The sequence below is a fragment of the Agelaius phoeniceus genome, chromosome 7 (assembly GCF_051311805.1).
Source record: "Agelaius phoeniceus isolate bAgePho1 chromosome 7, bAgePho1.hap1, whole genome shotgun sequence".
NCBI classification, from domain to species: Eukaryota; Metazoa; Chordata; class Aves; order Passeriformes; family Icteridae; genus Agelaius; species Agelaius phoeniceus.
Window position 1 is genome coordinate 43,560,715 of NC_135271.1, and position 16,287 is coordinate 43,577,001.

The 16,287-nt window shown below is 43.0% G+C and overlaps 1 protein-coding gene across 1 annotated transcript in view; it reads left to right on the forward strand.

Moving 5' to 3' along the window:
- The first annotated feature begins 6,382 nt into the window (after positions 1 to 6,382).
- The window catches only part of GPR39 (G protein-coupled receptor 39), a 74,455-nt gene continuing 64,550 nt past the window's right edge, over positions 6,383 to 16,287 (forward strand). Inside the window, exon 1 of the mRNA XM_054636398.2 lies at positions 6,383 to 7,250. Coding sequence (XP_054492373.2) covers positions 6,383 to 7,250 — 868 coding nt within the window. The remainder of the gene's footprint in view (positions 7,251 to 16,287) is intronic.

Here is a 16,287-nt window from a genome sequence, read left to right on the forward strand (position 1 = left end):
AGTCCCATTACACTGTTAATATTTGCCTCTGCATTTCAATGACAGCTAAAATGCACTGAAGAAAAAATGCAATCCTCCATGAGTCAACACTGAGCTGGTGGTGATAGAATATCCTGGAGCCAAATTCACCTAATGCTTTTGCTGAGAACAAGAACTGAAGCCTTGCATTCTGGCCGGATTTAATCTCTGTCAGAATTTATACATTTTACCTAGAAAACAAGATGTGGCATCTTCTAGATGCAAAAATTCCTGTCTAATACTAATTTTCCTGTTGTATAAAGTGGTTGTTGGTGCCTTTTGTAGCCCACATCACAGCAACAGGTGAAACACTCTGCCTTTTCTCTTACAAGCTATTTAAAATTGAATTTGTTGATGTTTCTGCAAGGGAATGAACTGCATAATGGTAAAACACAAGACCCTTAAAATGAGAAGTTGGATATTTTGAATTACGTGTATTGTGAATGAGAAGGAGCAGGGTGGCAGGAGTGCCCTTGCTGTGGTGATGTGCTGCTAGGACTCCTTGGAACTGGGTCAAAAAGCTGTCATTGGTTTACTCCAGGCTAAACCTCATCAGCTGAGTTCTGAAAAGAGGCAAAATTATTCTGTAATAGCTCAGCTGGGCACGTGAGTGCAAGTCCTGACAGTGACAAAATGGCAAGCACAAGAAGCAAGCAAGGAGATAAGTTTTGCTTTTTTTTCCCCCAATGATAAGGCTTAGTATTTCTATAAAGAGATTTTTTTCAGGAGACTGGGATTAAACTATCAACATTTTTAAGAAGATTCTCTGTTGGTTTGGTAGAGAAAAAAAAAAAAAGCACGAGCTCTGAACTGCAGTGTTTTGGTACCTGCATGTGACAACCATTTCCATGGATTATCAACCTTGCAGATTTAACAAAAAATTATGGAGAATTCAGGATGTGAGATGCATTTTTGCAGAAGTTCTCTCTGTCTTGTCACTTTCAGCAATGAGCCACATTCAGAGAAAGAAATCTCAAGATTTTTTTCTAGGGCAGTAGCATAGCAGCATCCAAAAGTGTGAACCTCTGTCAAAAGTTGAGCTGGAAAAGTACACTGCACAGAAGAGTTTCACTTAAAATATGGCTTAAGGAGCTGAGTATGCTCTCAAATAGGAGCTTTGAATTGTATTTTGTAGCCATTAACATCTATCTGGACAAGGTGGCAGTTGAGAAGCTACACAGAGAATGGGATTTGATTCAGTGTGCTGGGGATTGTGCCCCAAGACTGAGATTTGTTGAACCAAATGTTGTGCTTTGGGGTCACTGTGCTTCAGATAGAGGGAAGTCTGACAGATATTTCAGGATATGAGTTCAATACAATCAATTTGTGATTACTGGGACCTGGGCTTAGTGTATGTGTTCGTTTTGGTTGTAAATTGCAGTTCTTTTGTCAGGCCTGGGATATAAATAAACTCATTTCCTTTGGTGCCTCATGCCCAAAGGATGCCAAAAGGACCATCTCATTTCAGATTTACCTGCATTTTCCTGCCTGTCTAATCAGCTGCTCTCCACCTGGGGCCAGGACTGGTGGCCTCTCCTTGGCCAGCTAACACCTCCTGCAGTGTTAAGGGACAGAGAGGGGAATCTCTTCCCTTACTGCAAGAGTGGAACATTAACCCTTTCATTTCCTTGCCAGGCAAAGTGCTCTTCCACCTAATCACAGCAAAGCACAGAGCTCCTGGTGAGTTTGGTTTGCTTCAGACAGCATTGCTATTGAGTGAAGGCTTTGAACAGCTTTAATGTCTTTAATTTACCAGGGAGATCAGACAGCAGGTGGTGCATTGTTCAACAGTTCCAGATATGACTGTGTTATGTGTTTTAGTGCTGTACTTGTGCTTTAATTACCATGAATTAACATCAGTTAAAAGCACCAGAGCAGCCAGTGAAGACCTGTGGAAGTGCATTTGTTTCTCAGCAGTCTGGGTGCTGCAGGTCATGTGAGGAAGTTAGCAGGAGCCCAGTGTACTGGTGAGGAGGCTCAGGTGTTGCACAGATTTTCTGTATCTTGGAGAAACCATTTATTCTCACTGTGCCCACTTTCTTCCCATGTTGCTTGCCAATTTGTAAAATACACTGCAAGCAGAGAAGTGCTTTCATCTATTTATTTAGATGGAATGATTTGGAGCAGAGACCTTTTTCACTGTGTATCCTGGAAGCACTCTTGAAACCCTGTCTCTATCCTCCAAATAAGCAAACACTCACAATGCACTGCTCCAAGAGGATGGTGTTACAGCAGGTAGCACTGCACATGGCTGAATAAAAGATTCCAGCTTTCCACGTGCCACCTTTGTAATTCCATTAGAATTCATTATGGATGTTCAGGTTACATGGAAGATGCACTGCCCAGCTCACATAACCCAGTCTCTCATGCTGCCAGAAGAGAAGGAGCCAAGCAGTTAAGAGAACAAGGGTCATGAAACTGTTTCACCCAAACCCAAACTCCTAGGGAAATTAATAAGAAATAAATTTCACAAAAGGCTTGTATTTATTTATACTATTAACTATCACAATAATCTTCCAAAGGAGAAAAAACATGATTCAAGAATAACTCACCAGAAGAACAGAAAGGGATCTCAAGGGTAAAGAGGCTGCTTAGATTCCAGAAAGCAGAAAGAAGCCACAAGTTATCTGAGAGCTGTCTTTAATTATTTAAATTTCTAATGAAAAATAATTTACAAAGCCAACATGGGCTCTCTTAAGCAAATTGATTTCTTAAAACATTTAAAATCACTCGGACATTTCACTTTTGTCTGTGTTGCTTGTTCCTTTCATTCCTGCAGCACTCTGCCTGTGCAGATCAGAGTAGCTGTCACTGCAGAACAGCCATCTCATTTTGTTTACTTTGTGTTTCAAAGGGAATCGAACAAGCCCAGGATTCACTTTCTCTAAACAAATACTGGCAAGACAAAGGTATCACAGCTATTCTGGGGACAAGAGGTTCGCTGAGATGGGAAATGGTAAAGACTGGCAAGAAAAAAACAGTCAATGTGTTTTTATCTGAAAAAAAGTTAATCCTTTTCACAGCCTCATTTTCTTTGCTTTTGAGATAGCTCTCCTTTTTCATTTAGGTTTTAGAGTTTTTAAGCTAAGGGAAGCAAGAAACCAAGATATTTCCTTTGTTCCTGTCAAGTAGCTTGAACAGTTCCAGAACAGAAACCAGTCGGAGCAGTGTGATTAGCGTAGCCAATTAAGGTGGATTTGCATATTCACAATGCAGCTATCGAGAAATAACTCTGCAGAGATAAGGGGAGTGTGGCAGTGCCTGCGTGCCAGTCAGAGCAGGCTGGCACTGTGCTGTGTGGCACTTGAGCAGGGACAGCGGGGTGATGCTGCACCAGCCTGGCACAGCAAGGGCGGGAAGGGCTCTGGGCAGGCAGGAGCAGCCTGGCCCTGCAGGCTGGAAAGGGTTAACCTGCAACCTGCTGTTGCATCTGTCCAACGGGTTTGTTTTCCCAGCATTCATTCCAGCCACGATTTTTTGCTACCTGACAGTTTTTACCTCCTCGGGAGTTTGGGATGCCCTGGTCCACGGGCACGGTGGGGGGCAAGGTGGGGGGTGAGCTTTGCAAGGTGCACAAGGGAGCTTCACTCAGTGGATGGATGTAAAGCCCTGCTTTCTTCTGCCCCAAAAAAGGGGCTTTCACCATGGTGGCATCCAAGGACCAGTCCAGAAAGCATAACAGCCCTCCAGGAAGCCTTGTGCACTCTGTTGGATAACAAACTGGGGCTGGCCATCACAGCAGCTTTGCTATCTCCGAAGGTGAAAAATCACCTTTTGCACTGCAGCAACAACAATCTGTGCTCCATCTCAGTGATTCTCTGTGCTCCATTCTCAGTCATATCTTACCAACAACTGCATCATTACAAACATTTGTGTGAGCATGGAGTGGCTGAGTGAGGCACACAGAGCCAGCTGCACCCCGAGCCCATGGGATCTGCACGCCCAGGAGGCTCAGCTCTCTCGCCAAGGGGCTGTGCAGCATCCGTGGGTGCTGATTTGAGAAGGAAATACAGTGGGTTCTGTCCTTAATGCTCTTGCCTCCTCCTCCTTAGCAGCTGAAGTCATGGTGTGCAATTGCAACAAATGGGGTCAGGAGGGACTCCCTGGAGTGTTCTCCCGGGTACAACTCCACATTCACCTTCAAAACTGCTATGGGAAAGGCAACAACGCAGAAATTAACTCGTGGTATTCACTGCTACAAAATATCAAGGAAAACTTAATGAAATGCCTAAGGTGGGACCATTACAAAAATCCTGAGTCTATAAACTGGTATCGCATCCACTGGGGTAAAAACTGTGAGCACTGAACCTCCTTGCCACAAAGAGGCATTAAGCATATTTAGTTGTGGAGCAATGCCTCTCTCCAGGAAGATATATCTTTCTGTAATCACCCACAATAGGCATTTTACTCTGGAATACTCAATCCTGGTTTATCTAGTCCAGTAACCCATGGAGAATTTTTTTATTTTTAATGGTCTCCATCTATGATTATCCACAATTGTCTCTTTCCTTCCTATCCCCTTTGTGGCACCAGCTCTTTATTAGAAACTTAATAAACTTTGTGTACATTCTAAAGATAATATTGAAAACGTAAAATTGTATTCTGCATTTTATAATTGGTGTGGAAAAAAAATGGGGAGATCTAATCCTATTGGGCCTTCTCTTTTTCTCTCTCTCTCTCTCTCCCTTTTCCCTTTTGATGGTAAGCAGCAAATTTTAATTGGCTTCATTTCCACAATTCAGTCATGCATATGTAATCTTTGTTCACACTTTTATAAAGTAAAATTAAGTGAAAGAAATGGGGTAATAATAGAAAGCTTGTCTGAGCAGAACAAATGTGAATTATCAAACGTAAGGAAAGATGACTGGGACTACACAGCTTGAAGTTCTGCCAGGTTTGAGGTGATTTTTCGGAAACAGAAGTGCATAAATAATGCACAGAAACAGGTGCTGATTATCCTGTTTGGGGCATCTTTCTGTTCATTGTGTACTTGGGCTGCTGAGCTACAGTGATAACCACTGAATGCGAGGAGACTGTTTAATAACAATTTCCTAATGTTTCTCTTTTATCATGAGCTGCAAGCGTCACATGAGCTTGTCTAGTTAATAAAAATCACTTTGTGAGCCCACTGCTCTTAGATTTGGCACTGGAGCAGATCACTGTACTGGGCCTCTCTTTATTACAGCTGCAAAAGCTCTACTGTCATTTTGCATTGTAATTTAAAGGTTTCCTAATCTATATACACCCCCTCTAATTAAATGTTTCCAGGGGTTACCTCGGGCGCATTCAGTGCTATGGTTTGAAACTAAAACTAAAGACCACATCAAATTCTTTCCCCTTGGGGTGAGACACAGGAGGGGGAAGAACATTTGCATCCCTGCCACTCCAGATTATTTGAAAGCATTGGCATGACTGGGATTACTGACTTGGTTATTTCTGTTATCTTACATGAGAAGATGGAAATTTGAAGGGAAAGAATCCTCGTGTCTAAATCTAAGCTCATCTTATTTTATAACTTCCAAGAAGCCTCTTTAGAGTCTGTCTAAGCAGTTATTTTAAGAAGCTACCAGTTCATTAGCAGAAGCTGAAAACCAGAACCTCCTGTTGATGTAAATCAGTCCGTGGCTGCACAGGCTCCATAACCAGCGCTGCAGATGTGAGGTCTCCGTTAAAGGAAATGTGCAGTAGTGAAGCATGTGGGCAGTAACACACACTGCAGTGAAATCTGGAGCCCAGGGAATATTATCATGAGGAGATACTTTCTCTTCAGCACCATTCACACACTCAGCCTGACAACCAAACCACAGCTTTAGGAGAAACACCTCTGCTTATAACAGGAAGTGACTTTCAGATATGAGGGGCTCGCTTTTGTCTATTTTTTCCCTCTCTCGAAACCTGCTGTGCTACCAGTGACTAAGGATGGCCAAGATTTTGGTTAATGGTTAACAGAGTAACGTTAGCACACAGACTCTGACTTCCTCCTGCTGGGGCCAGGACCAAAAGCTGCTTTGCTTGCTGGGGAACAGACAAATGTGGAAAGCAGAGCAGCTCACACCGTGAAGGGCTGGAGAACAGAGGCTTCACCCCATGGAGAAAGGAGGAGGAAAATCCAAAAAGAGCAAGAGGTGTTTGGTATGAAGAAAGGTAAGAGCTGAAACACTTTCCTGTTTAACTTACTGACTCAGAGACTGTTGCTCACAAACCAACAAAGCCCACAGGTGTGGCTGGTTGAGACACACTCGTTATACCTGACTGCTCAGACATGTGTGGCTCGGGGAGAGGGGTAAAGTGAGGAGAATCTGTTTGCTGTGAAGTTGAAACTTGGAGAGGGCAGGAGAGCACCTCCTCCACCCTGGGACTGCTCATGGCAGGAAAGACACCCGCTTCAGACTGTTCTCCTGTCATTGACCACAGCCACGTCCCGGAGTTTGAGGTGGCTCTGTGGGTCAAGATCACCTTGGCCTTGGTCTACATCTGCATCTTTGTCGCGGGCCTCTTGGGCAACAGCATCACCATCAAAGTCACCAGGATCCTGCAGAAGAAAGGCTACCTGCAGAAGGAGGTCACTGACCACATGGTGAGCCTGGCCTGCTCCGACCTGCTGGTCATCCTGCTGGGCATGCCCGTGGAATTCTTCAGTGCCATCTGGAGTCCCTTTTCCACCCCCAATGGCAACATTGCCTGCAAGCTCTACTACTTTCTCTTTGAGGCCTGCAGCTACGCCACGGTGCTGCACGTGGCCACGCTCAGCTTTGAGAGGTACGTGGCCATCTGCCACCCCTTCAAGTTCAAGGCCGTGTCCGGGCCCCGCACGGTGAAGCTGCTCATTGCCTTTGTCTGGGGCACATCCCTCATTGTGGCTCTGCCCCTGCTCTTTGCCATGGGCACAGAATATCCCCTGGAGGCCATCGAGGGCTACGAGAGAACGAGCTCCTGTGTCAAGCCTACTCCCAGGCACTACATTCCTGAGCTGAAGCACAACATGACCATCTGCACCTGCCTCTCCTCCAGGTGGGCTCTGTTCCAAGCCAGCATCTTCAGCGCCTTTGCTGTGTACATCATCGTGCTGGGCTCTGTCACCTTCATGTGCCACAGCATGATGAAAGCCCTGATGATCCACAAGAAGGGGGCTGTGACAGTGAAGGGTGGACTGAAGCACCAGGAGCAGTACCTGAGGAAAAGTGAAAGTTCAGAGGGCAGGAGCTCCAGGAGACAGATCACTTTATTCCTGGGTAAGAGCCATGTCCTGCTCTGCCTCCCCTCTCTCCCTACCCCCTTTCCACTTGGGAAGAAAGCCCAGAAACCTCTGGTTTTATCTCACCAAGCTCTCCCAAAGGGTTTGAAAGTGGTACAAAATGAGGGATAATACTTTTGGTTGCAATGATACATTTCAAGAAGCCTGATGTTTCTCTGTCATTTTGGTTCTTTTTGTCATTAGAACAGGTGGGAAGGAAAAACAAGGAAAAATCCAATCACTGTCTGCTATTTCTGTTGGATTTTATTACATGCAGCAATATGAGTGACAGGCTGTTGCAGCTTGACCTTTGGGGTAGCAATAGGCAACAGTTGCCTGGCTATAAAGTAGCTCTACTTTATGTATGTTATATTTATGTATGTTTTAATATATTTATCTATAAATATTTTATATTTATATATATGTTTTACGTATTTATATGTGTTTTATATATTTATATATGTTTTCCCACTAAATTACAAATATGAGTGTATTTAGTAAGGCTGCTGATGGGAGGGAAGACTGTATTGCCAGCTCTCAAGCTTGTCTCTCTCTCTGAAGGCATTTCCCTGTTAATTCAGGATGCTCCTTGGAGAGTTCTCAGCCTCAGCAGTTGTGGCTGTGTTGCATGTGAGCATTAAGGAAGCTGGACTGGAGAGCTGATTTGGTCTCACAAATTGCGGTTGCCCTCTTTGAATTTTTTTTTTCCTCTGGTTTTATTTGAAAGCCTGTAACCCTGAAATTATGTTTGATTCTGATCTCTCTCGCCACATTCATCAGACAAAAAACTAATGGAGCTGTCATTCCACCAGCTTGGAATCTTTCTGGGCAGTGATCCATGCAGCCTCCATGTTTGCTGATAGTCTTATAGGCACCCTCAATCATGTCCTGAGCATTACTGTTAGTTCCTGTTTTGTTGGGTCCCTTATTATGGTGCTGGATATAATAAATGAACCATCTAGAAGAGAAATGCACAGTACACCCAGTATCTGTGTTGCTTTTTGGTGCTCTGACTGATATGACAGAGAGGGACTTGAAATTTGTGCATCTGTCCACTTCTACAACTTTAAGTAGATTAGATTTTGTATTACTTTTTTCCTCCTTTTTAATGTTTTTTTTTCCCCTGAGGATCCTCTCCTTCCTCATCTAGTCCTGCTCTTGCAATGGCCTGTGTCAGGCCATGAAATGAAGAAATCATCTCCTCTCACAAGGAGTGGAGAGGCCCCATCTGTGGCTTATTAAAAGGGCTCTGTGTCTCTCACTCCAGTGACAGTACAGATTTCTAGAGTTCAGGCTCAGCAGTGGAGCTAAACACACCTGTGGCACAAAGCAGAAAAAGGGATCTGCTCTTGAAGGGCTGCCTGGGGGATCCTTAGATATGTGTGGCTCTCCCTCCCATTAAAGCCAAACCTGAGATCCAAATCCTGGCTGGGCTGAGAGGGGAAGGTAAATTGCCATGGCTTTTCCTCCCCTTCTTGATGATTCTTCCTGGTACTCTAGCATGGAATAGGAGATGCAATGCTGCTTGCAGAAGTGCTGAATAAACAAAAGCAACTGGTTTTAACCTTTATGATAAGGGAATTTGCCCTCCTGTGTATCTGACACTTCCACTGTGCTCTCAGCTTTCTGGAGACAGGAGATACTTGTGTGAATTCCCCAAAATTATTTTAGTGGCAAGACTCTTAATACAAGCCTTGCTAATTTACTTGGCTTGGGGAATAAATTAATAAACTGAGGAGGAAGAAACTCTGGCTTGCATTTCTGAGAACAATGCAAAGCAATTTAATTTGGAGATTTCATAACAGTGATGCTTTAGGGCAGTTTTAACCCAGAAGAAATGAACATATAAATTGTTTACAAATTGCTGAATTTAAATATTGTGATTTAGAAGTCCTCTTTGTTTTTCATTTAACAGATGGGTCAAATTAAAACCAATACTTGCGCATTCACGGCATATTTCACTTTTAATGTGAAATGTAAATGACAGTATATAGCATCGTGTCTTTGTACATCTAACAGCAATAAAAACAATTTAGCATTTTCTTCTGGTTGTTAAAAGTGATAAGTTCTATAAAATGGAGATTAAAATCATAAATCTGACTATGAGAAAAAGCTAAGTAGAGGATGACACTGGGAGGAAATAATGTTTTTTTAGTGTCATGTTATTGTGTGGCACTCGAGAACGTTCATGGAAATTAATTGTAAATGTTGAAAGATTACTTGCTATAGATGGTATTGATACTTGCAGGAGGGGTGACACCACTGCAGAAACTGGGTAGCTGAAATAAGTCTGAAAACACTTGGCTGATGGCTCTTTCATGAAATGCAAGCTTTTAACAGTATTTAAAACCTCTTAATATGCTTGACCCACCCTGACAGGAATCAATTTAGTCTTTGTGGCTACTTGATCTTGTCTTTCTCCTATGGCCATGAAGGCAGTGACCACCTAAATGGTGACAAGGTGCCACTGGGACCTCTTGCTGCTCCAACACCTGAGGCCCTACGCTGTAGGAGCTCTCAAGAAAGGGTGGGTTTGGAGGGCATATGTCTTATAATTATAAACGTTATAAGTGGATTGCAGCAAACAGAGAAAGGGAATATAAAGGAAGGATTCCGTAAAAGACAGCTCCAACTAGTGCAATAATTATAAATATTACAAAAAGAACACTTCCATAGCTGAAAGTAAGTTAAGAATCCCTAGGAAAGTAAGTTAAGAATCCTTAGAAAAGTAAGTTAAGAATCCCTAGGAAAGTAAGTTAAGAGTCTTTGGGAAGTGTTAGCACTGGGAGAGGGGAGCAGTATGTGAGGAGCCTCCACATGAGCTCCTGGAGGGAAAGCACCACCAGCAGTGCCTGCTCCCTGGCCATGGCTACACCAACCTGGCCACTGTCCAGAAGCACATTTGTACAAAACCAGCTGTGTGGTTTGTCATCACACTGGACCTGACTCTACAACAAAGTGAGTTCTGATGATCCCAGCTGAAAAAGGAGTCGGTTCTAAAGCTTCTGTGATGTTTCCCTTGGCAGCTTCAGTTTGAGCTTCTGCTAAAAGCCTTGATCATTTTGCATAAAGCAGCCTCAAGCCTACCACAGTACAGACATTGAAATAAGGGTCTGTTTGTGCTGCTACATCCTCTTTCTTTGTATTATACACTTCCAGTTGGCCCTTTGGAGCAGCATTCCTCTGTTTCCACAGATCCACTGAGTGGGGCTGCTGGGCTTGGTGGGTGCTTTGCCAGTTGACATCTGGGCAGCATTCTTCTGTCTCCTGTCCATGATGAAACATCTGTCCTTCCTGAGGTGTTCCATCCAGAAAAGAGAAATATCCAAGTGGTCTGGCTGCTATGGAAGTATTGGTGGAGGTGCACTGAAGCACTGCTGTAGCTGCAGCAGGCTGCAGGAGCCAGAGCTGATGCTGGACCTGCCCAGCTGGAGATCCTGTTGGTACCATTCAGCACCATCAGCTCCCCTGGGACATGTGGGGCAGGAAATTCCCACTGCTCTCTCTTTCCCACCTCTACAGAGCTGCAACTTTTCTGCTTTGAGGCCATCTGACGTAGGATGAATTTTTCCTGGACAGCAGATATCCTGCAGCTCTTTTAATAAGCAGGCAAGAGAATTTGTTATAACCTACAGCTGTGCATTCATCTGAGAAAGGCAGCGTAGTGGAGGTTTTTAATTTTCTTTTGGTGGGGTATAACACTTAAGTGTGTCAAATACACTGAGTGTAAACCTGAAGGCAATGGCAGTGGTGATTTCCTGTGATGTGGTATGGTAGAGACAGCTTCAGGGCAGGTCTGCTTTACAGGGCAAGGGCAGCCAGAGGCTTTGCTGACACTGGTGAGTGACATGGAATGAAAGAGAATCCCTGTCTCTAAGTTGAAAAAAAAACCCATCCAAAGCCAAAAAGAAAATGGGCAGAAGGGAAGGGCTGGAAAGCTAGGCAGGAGGAAGTCAGACCTGACCAAAGCCATGCCACTTTGCTGGTGGCTGTTGTTAAAGCAATGCCAGGCTATTCTATAACAGCACCAAAGCCTCTGTGAACACCATGACCAGCTTTACTGAGCCATTAGCTGAATCTAGATAAAACCTTGACTCACAGCTTCAAAGGATCTCTTAGAACTTCAGATGGAGCACCATTTTCTTGCCATATACTACTGCTGGCAGCTTAATGCTCTGCTCAGAATAAAGGTATTATGTGTAGGAATGGCCTCTCCAAAGATCACTGAAGAAGTGTATTTTGTAAGGCACTTGGAAAATTTCAGAAGGCAAATTACTTCAGAGTACTTCAAGTAGTTGTGAAAAATGCATGGTTGTCATCTAGGTATGACTCAGGCACAGTGTAATTTGACAACAGACTTCTGGTACAGGAAAATTAGATGCTTCTTCATAGGCTGGAATTTGGCTGGGTTTTTCCCTACTGAAAAAGCTAAAGGTTAGGGATAGAACAAAAATGAAAAGAATAAGCTAATTGATGAGATTCCAGAACGCAGCTCCAGCCCACGTTCTTTAAACTCAGCTTCATTGACTCCTTGGGGTTCAATTCTTTAATCATTCCATCAAGCTGCCTTTCTTCAGGCACCTTGCTGCAGACATGTCTGAAGATGACTACCCTGTAGGCTGGATTTGATTTTAATCTCTCTGTGTTTCATATGGTGGTTCCATCCATAGGTTTTCCTGAGCAGGGCTTTGAATTCCACAAGACAAGCAGAAGGCTCAGTGCACTGAAATGGGTGGGCACTCAGACCAACAGACCAGGGTCTGGCCACTCTGGTGTCTGGGGCATCCACCCTCTGTAACTAGTAAGTTTTTTTTTTTTTTTTTCCCAGGTCCTGCTTCTTGGAAAAGTGATAAAAGCAAATTATTTTCCTGCTGGTGTTGGGTAAAATTTGTCTTCCCCTTCTCTGCAAAAGCATTAACCTGGTGTCAGTGGCAAAACCAATCAGTGCTGTTGAATGCTGGTAGCACAAAACTGAAGCTCAGCTATTCAACAGGTGACAATGGAAAGGCTGCATTGAGGGATGATGGCTTCTCAGGGCAATTGTGTACAAATAATCTCCTTTGAAGAGCGGGGGAACTTCTGTCAGTTAAAAAAAAAAAAACAAACCCACAGTAAAATAGACTCAATGGAAACTTCCAAAATCCAGACATCTCTATGTTCAGGTTTCCCACACAGCAATTTAAAAAGGAACATGAGGAGAGCCCAGCATAATTTTCCTCCCTATTGTACAGAAAGCAATTTATCTACTCCTGCTTTTAACTGGACTCATGTAATAGAAGATTGTGCTTTCAGCATAAGTGGACACTCTTCCTTCCCTCCTACACTGAGGGATGGCAAAACAACAACAAGAGAAATAGAATCGAAGAATAGGGACTAATTGAGGCCAGCACCCCCAAGGTATTTAAGATTTTTGTAGTTTTAATGGAAAAATCAATGTGTGATTACACTTTGCATTAGAGTACTTAAAAATTGCTTCAGCATGAAAAGTCTGCAGCTTTGAAAACAACCTCACCCTGCAAATACTGTAGTCAGAGGAGCAGATTCACCACTAATGGAATTCACATAATTCCCCATGTATGATACCTTGGCAGATGGGGTCTCTGGGGACGCCTGAGAGCTGGTTTTCCATGAGGACAGTGAATGCTTTCCGGGTGCTTTGTTAGAGTTGTGGCCATGCTTCTGTCTTTCACCTGATGCCTACAAGGAAGCTGGGATTTCACCTGGTCTGAAGCTGGGATTTCACCTGGTCTGTAGGGACTTGCAGCTTTTGATTCTTTATGCCTCAGCATCTGTGCTGCCCAGAGAAAAAGTGCCCAGCTAAGATTCCTGAAGTACTTCTGCCCTGTACTTACAGCTGCCCAAAGTCTTTAAGCCTCATTAAGGACCATTACCCGTGTTGGCCTTAAACTTAATATTATTAATCTCTCTCTCTTTCTCTTACAAGCTGTAGTTAATAAACCTAGTGGCCCTTGGTTCTTTTGGCACTCCTAGGTAAATGCTAAGAGAAGGAATTAGGGAAGTTCAGGCAATATCCCTCACTGTGCAACCTGAGCCAAGAAACAGGCAGGACAGGCTGTGTCACCTCAGCTTCTGAAAAACACACTCTGTGTCATGGCAATCCAAGACATGTTTTCTTACAAGTAGAGGCCTTGGGAAATGTCTTTTTTTTTCAGAGTGGATAAGAAAGCAGGAAGATTTATTTCTCTCAAAGTGGAGAAATACAGATGTTGCTACAGGTATGAAGTGGCTTGACTTGTACTGGCCTTTTTCTTTGGTCAAGAGAATATTGCCTTAAGCATTAATTTCCCAGTATTTCTCTGTTTTCTTGCTCTCTCTTCTGAGTAAGATGCCATCTCAAATGTAGATGGCTCTTGCAATTCCCCAGTTTCAGAAGGTAGGAGTCATTTGTGGGAAGTTCACAGATAATTTATTGGAATCTTCACCTGTGAAAGCTAAATGCCTTATCTAATCCTCTGTTGTTTCATATTCAAATTATACTACAGTTCCTGTAATTAAATCTTTTGTTTTCCTATCTGATGTTGGGGCCATTATCTTTTAACAATGATTGCAAGCCTGTGAATTTTAATGGGGAAGAACTTTAATATCTGTGCTTTTGTTAGTGAGGCTTTCAAATTTGTTGTTTATTATCATAACAACACAGAGTGTCACACTGGGTGCACCTCAGCACGTCTGCAGGTGACACCAAGCTGAGTGGTGTGGTTGACACACCTGAAGAACAGGATGCCTTCCAAAGGGACTTGGACAAGTGTCCAAGGCCAGGTTAGACAGGGCTTGGAGCAGCCTGGTCTGATGGAAGGTGTCCCTGTCCAAGGCAGGGGGTTGAAGCAACATGAGCTTCACAGTCCCTTCCAACCCAAATCATTCTATGGTTCTGTGATTTTCCTACATAACTTCTTGGTTTACTAGAGGCAACATTTGTGTAAGAAACTGAGAACTGACCAATATCTTAAAGACTTCCCTTTCATTGCAGCAGGTGAGTTCCTAAACCACAGAAGACAAACAGAGAAGATTTAAGATTTTATTTGGCACAATGTGCTGTAGCAGTTTTCCAGCCTTTTTTTGAGGGTATCATAAACTTATACTGCTTAGGTGAGAAAGCAGTTATCCTTCTGATCTCTGCTGTTCATGGATGAGTAATATCAAGGCCAGAATATTATAGATTAAATGAGTCTGCCAAGAACCTTTTAATCTTATGAATTGTGACTTTCAAGGAAAGGTGAAACTGAGAAAGAGGTCTGGTACTGTGATGAGCTAACTTTTCCATGTTTCCTTTTAAGCTGTCTGTAAGCTTCTCATTGCATTAATTCCCTCTTAAAAGCACACAGCATTTTTGTTCAGTTTTGATCAATTTTTAGAATAAGGAATTTAAGTTGAAATGCAGATATGAGGTTAGAGTTGGGGATCCATCAGCAGGTGAATGTTGTTACAGAAGCATGCAGGGAGAGTTCTGTGAGTGCTCAGAAAGCGCTTGACGACCACCTGCAAACAGGGGCACGTGTGTAACAATTACCAGGAAACTAAACTTTAATCATCAGTATAAAAACAACAGGGGTTCATTAGAGAAGATAACATTTCTTAGCCATCCATCCTTGTCCTCGGTGTAAATGGCTTTCTTTTCCCATGTTTGATCAGGCAGCATCTGCTCCAGTCTCTAGCTGAACCTTGCAAAACAGCTCAGCCCCTTTCAGAGGGTAGTGTAAATATCTTGTCCTTGCTCATTTGCTTATTTCTGCAAATCCACCTTGATTTTCTCTTTCATATATTATTGCCAGCTTGTTTTCTGTTCAGTGTAATGATTGTCTTACCCAGCTAAAACAGCAGCCACCTCATGCCCAGATTTTTTGTGCTATGTCTGGTATGGTGCTGCTGAAGGTGATTTTGATTTGAAGAAATATTAGAAGGCTTTCTTGATTGCTCCTTCATAACTAAACCCCTGGAGTTCAGTATATACCTATGCCTTCTATTAGATTGCTGTAACTGCAATTGTTATAGTCCTTTTACCATAAGGCACACAATTTAAATTGTGAAACTCGCTGTTGTGGAGGCCAGATGTAAAAATGAGATCCTAAAAGAGGTTAAATATAACCTTGAAGGATAGTGCTGACAAGAACAAGATATAATCTCCACTCTAGAAGCCCCTGATACTGCTGACTGCCAAGACCTTGGTGTGAATAGAACAGGAAAATCCCTGGTTCCTTCTCCTGCAGATCTCTGTGTGGGATCATCACAGAGAGAAATTAATGGGTAGTCCTAGGTCTGTCCCAGTATGTCTGCTTTCAATATGAAACTTTCTGTATATGCAAAACCAGGCATGTAATCTGTCTGCCATCAGCCAGGAACAGGAGCATGAGCTTTTTAAGATGGTAGAACAAAATTTTTGAGTAGACAAGAGACAAAAAAGGATTGAAATGCTCTGCCTCAAATTCTGCTTATTTTTCGCTGCATCCTTTTGCCCCTAAAATGTAAACTTTTTAAGAAAAGAAAGGTGTTAATTTCTGGGTGTGTTACTTACCTCTGTTGTGTGTACACCAAAATGTGTTTTGTTTGATAAGCTCTAGTACTTGCTGATGTTATAATTCCTGTGCCTCACATTGTCTCTCTCTCTCTCCAACAAAGACAACTTTTGAGCTGAGTTTGAAAAGAAAGCTGACATTTGTCCCATAAAGACACTGAAAATGAAGTTCCTCACCAGCTGAATCCCTTAGTAATGCTTAAAGGCATCTATAGAAGAGAGTTCTTGAATCTGCTAAGACTGAACCAAGAATCAGAATAAAACTTTTAAGGTAGCTAAAGGTTGCAGTACGTCAGCAGCAGAGCACACAGATATTCAAACAGCCTTTCTTGTGAACACAACTTCTAACATGTCAGGTTTTAACCATGAGATAAGAAGCAGCCTTGTGTGATGAAGGTCAAACAGGAGTCAAAAGCAAGCAGGCTGGTGCTTGCCCTTGTCCTTCAGACAGTGAAATTGCTAAAAGCTGTCTGACTTTCTGTCACAGGATTACTCAACAGAC